The 15,097-nt window shown below is 41.0% G+C and overlaps 1 protein-coding gene across 1 annotated transcript in view; it reads right to left on the bottom strand.

The window, feature by feature from the left end:
- The window catches only part of PACS1 (phosphofurin acidic cluster sorting protein 1), a 155,184-nt gene that overhangs the window by 26,485 nt on the left and 113,602 nt on the right, over nucleotides 1–15,097 (bottom strand). The window contains exons 3-4 of the mRNA XM_043582584.1: nucleotides 4,799–4,888; nucleotides 3,981–4,106 (exon numbers count right to left, since the gene is read on the bottom strand). Of these exons, the coding sequence (XP_043438519.1) occupies nucleotides 3,981–4,106; nucleotides 4,799–4,888 (216 nt within the window). The remainder of the gene's footprint in view (nucleotides 1–3,980; nucleotides 4,107–4,798; nucleotides 4,889–15,097) is intronic.

Raw genomic sequence — 15,097 nt, 5'->3', positions numbered from 1 at the left:
TGACAGCTCAGAGCCTGGAGCCTGTTTCAGATTCTGTGTCTTCTCTCTCTGACCCTCCCCCATTAATGCTCTGCCTCTCTCTCTCTCAAAAATAAATAAACGTTAAAAAAAAATTAAAAAAAAAATAAACAAGAAAATCTACCAGTATCATGTAAAACCTCTGCTGACAAAGCATTTAAAGAACAACTCTTCATAGTACAAACTGGGGTCTTAGACCTCAAAAAACATACTGACATAATTTAGTTTCATGTGATAAAACTTAAAAAAAATATTTGTTTATTTTTTAGATAGAGCGTGAGTGGGGTAGAGGGACAGAGAGAGAGAGCAAGAATCTCAAACAGGCTCCATGCTCAGTGAGGAGACTGATGCAGGCCTTGATCCCACGACCCCGGGATCTGACCTGAGCCGAAATCAAGAGTTGGACGCTCAACTGACTGAGCCACCCAGGCACCCCTCATGTGATGAACCTTTGTAAACAGAATACATACATGTGTAGATGTGAAGAATTTCAGTCAAATGAAATGTCTTGGGTGAACTAGGCAATCCATCAGCTGACCTGAATTCAACCAGGAGGAACAAGGATAACTTGTGGACAGGATGGTTTTCCTTGTGGAGCTTGTCAAAGAGAGTCATCTTTGACATGACTGGACCTCCCTCCCCACTAAAGGGATTTTCTTCACAGACTGCTTTTCCAAAATCTTTGAAAAAGGATTGAATTGAATCACCTTTTGGTTTCAGATGTAGGGAGATTAAAAACAAGAAAACTTGGAAAAGGGGAAAAAGAGAGACTGCTGTCTCCCTTGAATTCCTCTTCTTCTTAGAGCTTGTATTATTTGGATGGAATTGTTGACACTACTTTTTATAGAGGCTCCTCCACTTGACCTTATTAAGGTTTTTTTTTTTTTTAAAGTTCTTTTTAACATTTATTTATTTTTGAGAGACAGAGAGAGACAGAGCAGGAGGGGGGGAGGGTCAGAGACAGAGAGGGAGACACAGAATCTGAAACAGGCTCCAGGCTCTGAGCTGTCAGCACAGAGCCCGATGCGGGGCTTGAACTCACGAACCGCGAGATCATGACCTGAGCCGAAGTCGGACGCTCAACCGACGGAGCCACCCAGGCGCCCCAAGGTTTTGCTGGGCTATACTGTGATGTTTGAAATGAACATGCTTCATGGCCCCTACAGGTGGAACCTCTGAAAAGAGAAAATCTGTTGTGTCTTGGAGATATCCATCCATATTCAGCTTTTTTCACCGGGGATAATGGTATTTTCTGTATAGATTTACTCTCAAATTGGCTCTTTGTTTCCATGGAAGAAAACACTTTTTCACTTTATGGTTGGTATCTACACTAATTTTTTTCTGAAGAAATTTTGCCAAAAGTTATAGATCCAAAGCCTTGTTACTAGTATAAATGTTTATAAATATATATTCTTCATGATGGTGTATTATTTTTTTGATTGCTCCGATGCTTTGATTTTTGATTTGAGAACCTGTTTTTAAGAACTTGAAAAAGCAGTCTTGCTACATCTCTGTTCAGAGACATTTGTTTGAATCTCCATGTGTCAATGCCTTACTGAATTGGTGCTTTGTTGTTGCAATAAAGCATTGCTTCAGTTTAAAATAAAAAAAAAAAGTGGCCCCCTTTTTTTCCCCTTTGTCAGGGTTAAGAGGATTTATCTGGCACATAAGGGAACTACACAAATGAGCAAACATATTGAAGATAATGGGAGCCTGCTTTCATCCTGCTGGAGGAGGGAATCAGAACAATGGACAGGGGAAAAGGCAAGCATAAGCCCAATGGTGTTGGGTTGGAATTGATTGGAATGTGTGAGCTCATGATCAGACAGACAGACAGACAGGGAAACAGGTATGACATGTGTGTGGTGTGTATGTATGTATGTATGTATGAGAGCATAAGCACATATGCAGATACATTTCCCAGCTCTGTCTGTTCATGGGGAGTAGAAGCAATGACACTCCAGCTGGGAAAATAACTCTTAATAGTCATGGAACCCATTTAGAAACCAATGGTTTCTAAATACTATTCTCCGCCAAAAGGAACCAGGACTCTTTGGAGAATCAGTTCACTCCAAGGCTGGGTCAGGGAAAGTGCAAGATGCTATTTTGTACCAGAAAGTAAAGAAGTGTATAAAGAATGATGGCACATATCAAAAAAGATATAGGGACTAGCTTGGAGGGGTTCCCACTGGCCAAATCTGAGATAATTTAAGCATGAGAAAAAAAAAGATAGTAACAGATTGAACCCCACTGAAGCAAACAGGAATCCACAGGTCCATAACTAATACATATAAGTGAAATGATCAATAAATGGGAAGAAGAGAAAGCTCTGCCTTACAATAGAAAGTGAATTAATATATACAGCAGGAATGATGGGATTAGAAATTCACTGGCAAGCACCAAAGTAATAATTGATCCAGGCAAGAATCACTAATAGATGCTAAAACTAGTTGAAGATATGATGAGAAAAAAGGTTTGTTACACTGTCTCAAAACATCTCCCTATAAAATATTGTTTTAAATTGGGAAATAAAAAAAAAAGTGTTAATTTACGTTGGAAATCCTGGCAGACATCATCTTAACCAAGCAATAAAAGCTAACCTCGCCAGAAATGGAACAAATCAGCATGGAGCATTGCCTGTGTAGCACTTAGAAGAACACGGCATTACTTCTGTGGTAATTCTGCCAAAAATGCATAAGCTGAATCTAATCTTCAGAAAACATCAGACAAACCCAAACTGAGGAACATTCAACGAGGTAACTAGCCTGTACTCTTTTTTTTTTTTCCTTTCTTCCTTCCTTCCTTCTTCCCTTCCTTCCTTCTTCCCTTCCTTCCTTCCTTCTTCCCTTCCTTCTTCCCTTCCCTTCCCTTCCCTAAGTTTATTTATTGAGAGGGAGAGAGGATCTGAAGCGGGCTCTGTGCTGATGGCAGAGAGCCTGTTGTGAGGCTCAAAGTCATGAGCCGTGAGATCATGACCTGAGCTGAAGTTGGACACCCAACTGACTGAGCCACCCAGGTGCCTCTAGCCTGTACTCTTAAAAAAAGTCAAAGGAATGAAAGACAAGGAAAATCTGAGGGACTGTTGAAAATTGAAGGAGACTAAAAAGGCAAGACAATTAAATGAACACTATCCCAGATTAAATACTGGGCCTGTAATGGATATTATCGAGACACTTGGCACAATTTGAGCAGCGGCCGTGGGCTGGATGATGATCCTATATCCGTGTTGATGTCCTGACCTTTATGGCGGGCATGATGCTGACTACACAGGAGAGTATTCTTATTTTTAAGCAATTAACATAGTACGGCATTAACGTGTAGTAGGGCATCATGTCTGCAACTTACTCTCAGTGGTTCAGAAAAGAAAATAATATGCATAAATGTTTATATATAGAGAGAAAAATAAGGCAAATGTGGTAATATGTTAGCACTGAAGAATCTGAGTGCAGGGTATATGGGCATTCTTTACACTACTCTTACAATTTTTCTGTAAGTTTGAATTTTCTTTGAAATTTAAAGAAAAACATTTTGTGAGGGAGAAATTACTTGGGATAAAAAGAACAATTACTGGGGCGCCTGGGTGGCTCAGTCAGTTAAGCATCTGACTTCAGCTCAGGTCACGATCTCACGGTCCGTGAGTTTGAGCCCCCGCATCGGGCTCTGTGCTGACAGCTCAGAGCCTGGAGCCTGCTTCGGATTCTGTGTCTCCTTCTCTCTCTGCCCCTCCCCCATTCATGCTCTGTCTCTCTCTGTCTCAAAAATAAATAAAAATGTTAAAAAAAAAAAAAAAAAGAACAATTACTTGGGATATCCTGAATTTCCAAAAACAGAATTAACTTGTAAAATAAAATGAAACACCCAGCCACTAGGCTGGCAAAATCATTTGCTAGCAGGCTCAACTGGCTGGGCCTGGTGTGCCTCACAAACTCTCGGACTTAAAGACTGGAGACTGTGCCCCTCACCTCTGCCATGTTGATAAGTCCCACAGCCAGGGTCTTATAGCCCAAGATGGTCCGGTTCTTGTAACGCTTTCTCCTTTGCAACATGATCTGTAGCTTGTTGGCATCTCGCTTCAGGAAATGAGGGTACTGCCAAGTACAAAAGAGTCAAGCATCGTTAATGAGCTCCTGGGCCCTTGGGTTCTGGTCCTGTTGGAGGATATGCAATCCTTCCGTGCTTCACTATCTCCTGTCTGTACAAGGGGGCTGCGTGGGGGGAATCAGGGGTGAAGGAGACACCATTAAGTTGCCGCTGAGGCTTCAATTCTCCTCGGTGCCTGATTTCCATTCTGTAGCTCTGTGGTACACACGTGTTCAGAACTTTGCCTCTTTCTTTGCCAAGTGATCAAATGTTTTCTTCATATGCTTCAATTTGGGATCCTGGGATTGTGATGAGAGAGAGAGACATACTAAAGAGGCATAAGGAGAAGGGAAGGAATTGAGATTACAACATGGGGGCAGAATGAGACTGAAGGGGACACGCTCAGCTGGAGTGTGTGCCGCAGATTACTAAGGAGAGGTAACGGGGCTGAGCGAGATTGGGTGGGGGACCAACAGCCTTATCCAAGGAAAGGGAAAAAAAAGAACTCGGGTCTCAGCATCCTCACTGTGGCTGGCTGAGTGACTGCTTCAGTCCTCCAGGCTAGCCACAGAAGCTCAATTCATTGGGTAACTTTCATTCATTGGGCTATGGCTGTTCTGGGATAGAAAAATCTCCAGACTGCAGGACTACCTGGGGACTAGACTAGACATTAGTGACCTAAGATTCAGTAGCTTCTCACCTGAAGGGAGAAGGTTAATTGGAGTTCTGTTTCCACAAGTCCACTAGCTGGAAGGATGATCTCATTGGAGCGAAGAATCCTTTTTGAACCCTGAAACCAAAAAAAAAAAAAAAAAAAAAAAAAAAAAAAAAGGTCAAATCTGTGTCATCAAAAATCAGACCAAAAGAAATACTAAGTTTGCAAACAACTTTTAAACTCTACAAACATTCTTACCAAATATTTTATCGGTTTTTATTATACTCATTAAAATCAAGCCATACCAGAAGTATGATTTTACATGTATTATGTTGTATGTTCATAAAAGATTTTCACATACAAGTGGTTTATTTTTGGACGTGACTTTTCCAACATTCCCCAGAAGAGTCAGGCAGGTAGCAGCACCATGCTCACCTCTGCCTCCCTTCTTCCTCGCAAATTGACACTTCACTTGCACTGTCTTGTCTTTTCACATGCTTTTTCTTTCTCTTCTTGGATGCTCATTTGTGCTTCTGCACACAGCTAAGGCACTCCCCTTTCAGGTCCCCGCTTAATGTTTTCCCAGGAACCTCTCCTTTCAGCTCCACCTCTTCCAGCCTAAGAATGGGTTAGATACCCCAGCATTTTTAGTTCTAAAGTTGGGCCAAACTATTCCTAAAGTGCAAAAAGAGATCAGCAGGAGGGCCTGAGGAATGCCAATAAACTTGTATAAATTACTTTTTCAAAAAAAATTGAGATTTAAAAACCGTGAAATGTCTAGATCTTGAACACACAGGATCAATGAGTTGATAAATGCATATACCTACGTAACCCACATCTGCCTCAAGATATGCAACATTTCCGGGGTGCCTGGGCGGCTCAGTCGGTTGTGTCTGACTCCTGATTTTGGCTCAGGTCATGAGCCCAGGGTTGTGAGACTGAGCCCCATGTTGGGCTCTATGCTGAGCATGGATCCTGCTTGAGATTCTCTCTCGCTCCCTCTCTCCCTCTCTCCCTCTCCCTCTCTCTCTCTCTCTCTCCCCCCCCCCCCACTCCCTGGCTCATACTCTCTCTAAAATAAAATTAAAATTAAAAAGAAAAAAGACGTACATTTCTATCGCTCCAGAAAAACTCTGTGATCCTGCCCAGACAATCCTACACTGCTCTCTCAGAGGCAAGCACTGTTCTGACTTCTTTCACCATAGGTTAGTTTTACCGATTCTAACATTCCGTATAAATGGGGTCATACGGTATGCGCTATTCTGGTTGGGCTTCTTCAAACATCATCTTTGAGGTTCATACAGGGTGTTGCATATATTAGCAGTTCATTCCTTTTTATTGCCGAGTAGAATTCTATTCTACTGTTGCTGAACATTCACATTTGTGTTGTTTCTAGTTTTTGGCTACTATGGCCAAAGCTGCCATTCTTGTTAGAAGTCTTTATAGACATATGTGTTACTTTTTCTAGGGCAAACACCTAAGAAAGGAATTGCTGGGTCTTAGGGTAGATGTATGCTTAACTTTATGAGAAACTGCCAGACCAGTTTCCAAAGTGTTGGTACCATTCCCACCCCAGCAGCAGTGTCTAAAAGCCCCAGTTGCTCCTTATCTTCACTAGCAGTTGGTGCGATCAGGTCTTGATTCATGGATTCTAATGGGTACGCACAGTGGAATATCACTGTGGTTACAATTTGCATTTCCCTGATGACTAATACTATTAAGCACATTTTCATTAGTTTATTGATCATTTGTAAATCTCCATGTAAACCTCTATGAGGTGCCTGGTCAAACATTTTCATCCAGGTTTTTTTAATCTTGTTTTTGAGTTATAAGAGTTTTTTAATTTATACAAGTCACTTGTCAGACATATGTATTGTAAATTATTTTCTTGTCTATTCAGTTTATTAATGGTATCTTTGGATGAAGTATTTAATTTTGACCAAGTCTACTTTATTATTTAATGGTTAATGCATTCTGGCTCCTATCTAAAAGATCTTTGCCTACTCCAAGACTGTGAAGTTACTCTGCCATGTTGGAGCAGATATTCTGCTGCTTCCTTGTAGAAATTTTATAATTTTGGGGCACTAGGTGGCTCAGTTGGTTAAGCCTCTGACTTCGGCTCAGGTCATGATCTCGCAGTCCATGGGTTTGAGCCCTGTGTCGGGCTCTATGCTGACAGCTCAGAGCCCGTAACCTGCTTCAGATTCTGCATCTCCCTCTCTCTCTAACCCTCCTACACTCACACTCTGTCACTCTCTCTCAAAAATAAACATTAAAAATTTTTTTAAAACAATTTTTATAATTTTAGTTTTTATATTTAGGTTTCTTATCCATTTCTAATTATTTTTAATTAGACTGAGCCACCTAGGCATCCCTCCGTTTCTAATTTTTAAAAAATATTTTTGTTTATTTTTGAGAGCGAGAGAGAGAGAGAGAGCGAGCATATGAGCTGTGCTGACAGCAGAGAGCCCAATGTGGAGCTAGAACTCGTGAACTGTGAGATCATGAGCTGAGCTCAGGTGGGGACACTTAACCAAGTGAGCCACCCAAGCACTCCTAACTTTTGCTTTTACAAAATGCAAATTTTGCTTAATGCAGGAAGGAAAATCTAAATACAATATTTCAGAATGTTTTTGTAACTAGAATAGAATTGTAATTAGAATAGTTTTGTAACTAGAATAGAATACCAATTAAAATAACAAAGGAAATTCTGCCTTGTCTGTTAGAAAACACTTTTTGTAGTAACCGCTATTACAAACAAGAATCTTGACAAAGTTTTCACCTGAGTTCATTGATTTTTAAAATCTCTGTAAAATGAATCTCAGAAACGCTGAGAGAATTCAGAATGTGGCTTATATATATATAGTGGTGGTTTCAACAAAAGGTAGGAAACATTTGGCAATATTTAGAGATATTTTTGGTTGTTATAACTGGGGTGGTATCTGTGTGTATGTGAGGTATTTCTAGAGCGTAGAGGTCAAGGTTGTTGCTGACCATCCTATGATGTACAGAGCAGACCCCACAACACAATGATCTGGCCCAAATGTCTAGAGTGCTGCCGCTGAGAAACGCTGTTCTAGCTGAAACCTCACCTCCACTGAGGACATGCTTCTTGGGTAGTTCTCTCAAACGGTGGCTGCTTTTCTCCTATAATGTGCACACTTGGCTTGGAGATGAGGAAGATGTCCTCCTTATTTTCATCACCAGCTCCAGAACATTCTCCCTTCCACCTCGCCAAAAACCCTATTCTGAATTGATACCCTCAGTTCATACCACCCTCTATTCCCTGCTGTGGCTGGGATCTTTAACTGTAGTCATTTCTGCTTATTTCTTGATTTCAGCTCCTCACTCACTGTTCCTTTCCCCGGTACTATCTCAGCCATAAGTCTCTATGGTTTCAATATATGCTCTTTCCAACACCTTGGCTGCCTCAATCTCATAATCCCTCTCTTTCAATGATCTTGTCCTCACACTTGTCTTAGCTACTCACCCACATGATCACATACTGAATCTTATCATTACCAGTAATTACAAGCAATATCTAATCTCAGTTTCATGTACCCCACTCTCTGATTACACCTATCTTTTCAGCTCATTCTCTCAGGTTTGTCAACAATAATTCTTCTGCCAGGGCCTATGATCCAAAGATCCTTCCATTGTTTCAATTTTCCTCATGGCCCTGCTGTCCCTCTTTCCTCCTTACCCAGCTTAAATGCCACAGTCAATCTTTATAAATAAACAGGTTCTTGCACACACTCTGTTGCTAGTCTGCCATAGTCATTTGGTAAATTACAACTCTGTTGAAGTCCAACTGCACTAGCTGAACATGCCCAGAAGGAATCATATAATCAGGCGGCCTGGTCTGTCTTTAATACATGTCCCCGAATCTTTAGTAGGCTGACAAGACAGTCTGGCAATTACTCTGTATTTTCCCAAGTCTTTCCCCTTTTCTGCTCTGCTTGATGATGCATTTTTCCTCAAACCCCTAACACCTCCTAACCTCTCCTCACTTTAGTTGATAACCTTTATTCCTACTTAGCTGAGAAGATGGAAGCACTAGGAAAAGGGCTCCCACAACTCCCAGCACACTTACCTACTTAGCACATTTGTGCTCATGTCCCCTCCGACCCTCCTGTTATACAGATGGAGGCCCTACTCCCATCTAAAGTCAACCACTGCACTTGGGCACCAGAGCTCATCCCCCCTCACCTGCTCAGATGCTCTTCTACCCAGTCTTTCAGGTCCTACATAATCAACCTTCCTCTTTATTCTGGATCATTTCTATTAGCAAACATGTTGTTATCTCTCTGATCTTAAAACAAAACAACAACCCCAAAAAACCCTCTCTTGTCACCATGTGCCCTGCTGGCTACCAACCCCTATCTCGCCTTCCCTTAGCAAACTCAAGAGCTGTCTATTTTTGCTCTCCTGAAGTCCTCTGCTTTCATTTTTCTTGTAAATGCATTCCAGTCAACTTTCCTATCTCCACCATCCCACCAAAAATGCTACTGACAAGGTCTCAAATAACCTTCACTTTAAAGAACCTGATGACCCATTCTCATCTCCTTGGGCTTATCTGCGCCTTTTGATAGTCACTCTTGACTTCCAGCAACACTTCCTTCATCTGGCTTCCAGGATCCCATACTCTCTTTGATTTCCTCTTATCCTCTGGCTGCTCTCTCTTGGCTTCGATTTCCAGTCCTTCCTCTCCTCTCAGACTTCCTAATGCTGGAGTGCCTGGGGCCTTAATCCTTAGACTTGTTCTCTTCTCTGCAGTCACTCACTCCACTCCTAATTATCTCATCCAATCTTAAGGTCTTAATTAAATATACTCTCCAAATTATCTCTCTATCCCAGACCTCTCTCCTGGACTCTAAACCCATATATTCAATTATCTATTCAACATCTCCTCCTGCATGTTTAATAGGCATCTCAGACATAACACGATAAGCTGAGTTTTGGATCTTTCCCTTGAACCTGCTTCAGCCAGTCTTCTCCATCTCACGTAATGGCATTTCCACCCGCTAGTTGTTTAGGGAAAACCTCTGGCAGGGTGCCTGCCTGGCTCATTCTGTAGAGCATGTCGTTCTTGATCTTGGGGTTGTGACTTCAAGTACCATGCTGGGTGCAGAGATTGCTTAAATAAACTTTAAAAAGAAAAGAAAACAATCCGGTGCTACCCTCATCTCTTGCCTCAATCACTGTTATGGCCTATTAACAAACTGGTCTTCCTGATTCCTCTTCCCTACCTACAGTCTCTTCTCTATACAACAGCCACAGTGATCCCATCACTTCTTTGTTCAAAACCCTCCAATTCACACAGATCGAAAGCCAGAGACTTTGTAATTATCTGCACATATCCTGTTCCTCCCTTACTTCTTTTTTTAAATGTTTATTATTTTTGAGAGAGAGAGAGAGAGAGAGAGAGAGAGAGAGAGAGAGAGAACACAAGTGGTGGAGGGGAAGAGAAAGAGAGGATCCGACGTGGGCTCCATGCTGATTGCAGAGAGCCTGATGCAGGGCTTGAACTCACGAACCTTGAGATCATGAGCTGAAGTTGGACACTTAACTGACTGAGCCACCCAAGCACCCCCACTACGCCTTACTTCTTTGACCTCACCTCCTTCTGCTTTTTTTCCTCTCCAGCCTCACTGGCCACCACTTCCTTCCTCTTGGTTCTGTCAGAAACATTCCTGCCTTAGGGCTTTGCTTTGCCTTTTCCCTCTGCCTAGAATGCTCTTTCTCCAGATATTGCATGGCTCCCTCCTTTCACCTTCAAAGTCTTTGCATAAATGTCATGTCTCAATGAGGCCTACCCTGACCACCCTAACTTCTCTCACCTCTGGCATGCTAGATCCCTTTATCTTATTTATTTCCCCACAGGACATACCTCCTTCCAATAGCAACAGCCCTTATTATTTGAACTCTCACTATCCAAATATGTGCTATAAATACTTGTAAAACTTTCTATCCCAATTGCATTATCTGAATTGCAAACCTGTTAAAACCAATCTGTGTGTGCAGGTAACAGGACATAGAGTACAGGGCAGTCCCAGGATCACAGTGAGCACTGGTGCTTTCAAAGCATGGTGCACTACTCTTCTCATCTTTCTCATCCTTCTCCAAAGATTTGCTCTTCATGGGCTACAGTACTTGCCTCTTCCAGGGCCTAGGGCACTACCTACTTGGGTCCAATTTCAGAATTATCTTTAGTACCTTTACATGTCATCTTTAAGCTATATAACAGTACACCTTCATTTACAGTATAGAAGCAAGACAATTTATATCTGATTCTACAATATCATTACTTATAGTGCATAAAAATACCCATTAATGAGTATTATTACTGCATTAAAAATTAGGTTCCTGGTGTTTTTTATTTTTTATTTGAGAGAGAGTGTGTGTGAGTGGGGGAGAGGGGCAGAGGGAGAGAGAGAAAGAATCTTAAGCAGGCTCCACGCTCAGTGCAGAACCTGATGTGGGGCTCGATACCACAACCCTGGGATCATGACGGGAGCCGAAATCAAGTCGGACACTCAACTAACTGAGCCACCCAGGAACCTGGGTTCCTAGTGTTTTAAATGTTTCCTTTTTAAATGCAAAATTATTCATGAATGGCCACCTAAAATTTTAAGAGTCCTGTAGTAATCTTTTGAGAAAATAGGTAGAGGGGCACCTGGGTGGCTCAGTTGGTTAAGTGTCCGACTTCGGCTCAGGTCACGATGTCGCGGTTTATGGGTTCGAGCCCTGCATCGGGCTCTCTGCTGACAGCTCAGAGCCTGAAGCCTGCTTCAGATTCTGTGTCTCCCCCCATCTCTGCTCTTCCCCTGCTCATGCTCTGTGTCTCTCTCTCAATAATAAATCAACATTAAAAAAAAATTTATAAAGAGTTGGGACCCTTGGTTTCGGCTTAGGTCACGAACTCACAAACCATGAGATCAAGCCCCACACACAAAAATTATACACCCAAGTAGCTTTTGTTTATGTAGGTACAACTATCAGTATTTACCATATTAGGAATTTAAACTGAGACATTTAAAAATATGTATGGGGTGCTTGGGTGGTTCAGCTGGTTAAGTGTCCGACTCTTGGTTTCAGCTCGGGTATGATCTCTTGGTTCATGAGTTCAAACCCTGCATCAGGCTCACACTAACAGCGCAGGGGCATGCTTGGATTCTCTCTCTCTCTCCCTCTGCCCCTCCTGCTCGTGCTCTCTTTCTCTCAAATAAATAATAAATTTTAAAAATATAATAAAAATATGTATTAATTCACTTAAAAATAATAAACCTTTCACATGTTTACATTAATGAAAAATGTCTTTTCCAAAACAAAAACGATTTAGTAAGAAGATGGCATGTTTTTTTTTAAACAATTTCATTGGGATAGAATTCAAATACTATACAATTCACCCATTTAAAGTGTACATTTCAATAGCTTTTAGTATATTCAGAGTTGTGCAAACATTACCACAATAAGTTCTACAGCATTTTCATCACCCCAAAAAGAAACCCGATACTCTTTAGCTGTCACCCTACTAATCTTCTCACCCTCTACCCCCAACCCCAGGCAACCACTAATTTACTTTCTGACTCTATCAATGTACCTACCTATCATGGACATTTCATATAAATGGAATCATACGACATGTGGTCTTTTGTGACTGGCTTCTTTCATTTATTAGCACAATGTTTTCAAGCTTCATCCATGTTGTAGCATGGATATACCACCTTTCACTTATCCATTCGTCAGTCAATGGACTTGGTTTGTTTCCAATTTTTAGCTATTATGAATAAATGCTGCCAATGAACATTTTTTTTTTCAACGTTTATTTATTTTTGGGACAGAGAGAGACAGAGCATGAACAGGGGAGGGGCAGAGAGAGAGGGAGACACAGAATCGGAAACAGGCTCCAGGCTCCGAGCCATCAGCCCAGAGCCGGACGCGGGGCTCGAACTCACGGACCGCGAGATCGTGACCTGGCTGAAGTCGGACGCCTAACCGACTGCGCCACCCAGGCGCCCCGCCAATGAACATTTATGTGCAGTTTTATGTAGACATGTTTTCATTTCCCTTGGGTAATATCTAGGAGTAGAATTGCTGGGCCACCTTATGACTCTATGTCACACCTTTTCAGGAACTGCCAGACTATTTTTAAGGTGGCTGCATGATTTTACATTTCCAACAGCAGTATGAAGGAGATAGCATTCTTTTACATTTCTGCAAATCTCTTAAAAAAATTTTTTTTTAATGTTTATTTATTTTGGGGACAGAGAGAGACAGAGCATGAATGGGGGAGGGGCAGAGAGAGAGGGAGACACAGAATCGGAAGCAGGCTCCAGGCTCCGAGCCATCAGCCCAGAGCCCGACGCGGGGCTCGAACTCACGGACCGCGAGATCGTGACCTGAGCTGAAGTCGGACACTCAACCGACTGAGCCACCCAGGCGCCCCTCTGCAAATCTCTTTAATGTCTGGCTAATAGTTGGATTCTCCTACCTGCTTCTGTATTCAATTTGTTGCAAAATATTGTTTTGGTTGGGTATATGAAAAAAATCCACACTCAAAGAGACACAAAGTTAAAAAAAAAGGAGGAGACTTTTATAGCACTGTTACATATTAAAATCCAATTAACAGAAAAAGGACATCAATGGCAAAACTGAGAAATCTGAATAAAGTCTTTAATTTAGTTAATAGTATTGTACTAATGATAATTTCTTAGTTTTGATAAAGGTACCATGGTTAAGAAAGATGTTAACATTGGGAGAAGGTGGGTGAGGGGAATACAGAAACTCTATATATTATCCCCGCATCTCTCCTGCAAATTTAAAATTATTTCAAAATAAAATGTTAAAAACAAAACCCAATCCATTGGTCTATTTTGTTCTTTGAACAGATCTTTTACCCAGCATGATTTTGTAACCTCATGCACTGGTCATTTGGAAAACACGGGTTCACTGAATCAGGCAAACCTTTCTACACATTTTACTACACAACTGAGAAAAACACTGCCATTACTATCACCACTGATCTCTTCAGTAAAGTCTTTAAGAACTGGGAAGCTGTCAGGCTTATACTGACACATTTTCCAAAATTCTAATTTTCACATGAAAGATCAAATTTTATTTATCATTGGCCAAAAATATTCTCAGTTGTTTCCCTTTAAGTGATAGGTTGTTCATTTTCAAGAAAATGTCTTCCAAGTAGCCGAGTCTGAATAACCAGTTTGTCTGTAAGCCCTTCTTTCACATAAAAATGCTATTCCATTACAAAAGCAACTATTTTAATTCACAACTCAATTGCACAAGTGTTTGTTCAAGACAACTGCATACTTCACCATGAGCAGAAGTGCTTTATGCATGTTTCCCATTTCTGTTTTATCCCCTCCCTGCTGTATCCCCTGTGCCTAGAGCAATGCTTTGCATATAATAGGTGCTCAGTAAATATGTATTAAATGAATGAATAAATGAATAAACAAGCCACTGGATAAATGATAACATCTGTAATTACTTTCAGCTGCTTGGAAGTAAAGCAATAAAAAATTCAGGATATTTATAGTTTTTGGGTATAATTTTAAATTTCACAGAATGTTAAATATTTAATCAGGAAATAAAGGACATTATTTCTTTTGGCAAAGGCATTTGACTGTGGGGATGGCAAAAGCAGCAGGGAACTTTCAAAACCATACCAACAGTGTTTGTACTGGAAAGCAACAGCTTTTAGCAAAGGCAATGGTTCCTGAAAACTGGAACCCTGCCCATGACCTAGAAATGGGTATAAAATCAGGACAGAAAGAAAAGACACTGTAAGTCTCCACTTGCACATCGTTGCCGTGTACTTGTTTTTTCAACTCAGGGTGCCTGGGAATGTTTCACAGAATTGGGAGGAATTACATGCACAAAGATGAACAGGAAAGCAAAATATAAAGTGGGACATGCAGGCATTCATAAAGAGTAATTAAAATACTTTAAGTTTTGAGGACTAAATTAAGATAATGTATTTATCTCAGAAAGCAAGCTGAGGATCTCAGTGTATGGGACACATACTGGGAGTGCCACAGATGTGGATTTTAATGAGGCCACTATTAGAACAATAGACTGCTCATAATAGGTGATCCAGCTAATAAAATGTGCTGGTTAGTAGGAGTTACCATACAGTTCACTACTTTCCAACCAGTAAGAATTCACTAAATACACCATTCTTAAGCTAAAGGATCCAATCATTATTTAATGACTCTAGAATCTCAGTAAACTCTAGGGAGTCATCCTTAGGAAGGACTTACCAGTTAAGGAAGGCCTGGTAGTGGAGTTTAATGACTACATAAATTACCTGCTCTTTAGTTTCTGGTA

This window comes from Prionailurus bengalensis, chromosome D1 (genome assembly GCF_016509475.1).
Source record: "Prionailurus bengalensis isolate Pbe53 chromosome D1, Fcat_Pben_1.1_paternal_pri, whole genome shotgun sequence".
Taxonomy (NCBI): Eukaryota; Metazoa; Chordata; class Mammalia; order Carnivora; family Felidae; genus Prionailurus; species Prionailurus bengalensis.
This window is presented reverse-complemented; position numbering and strand designations above follow the sequence as displayed.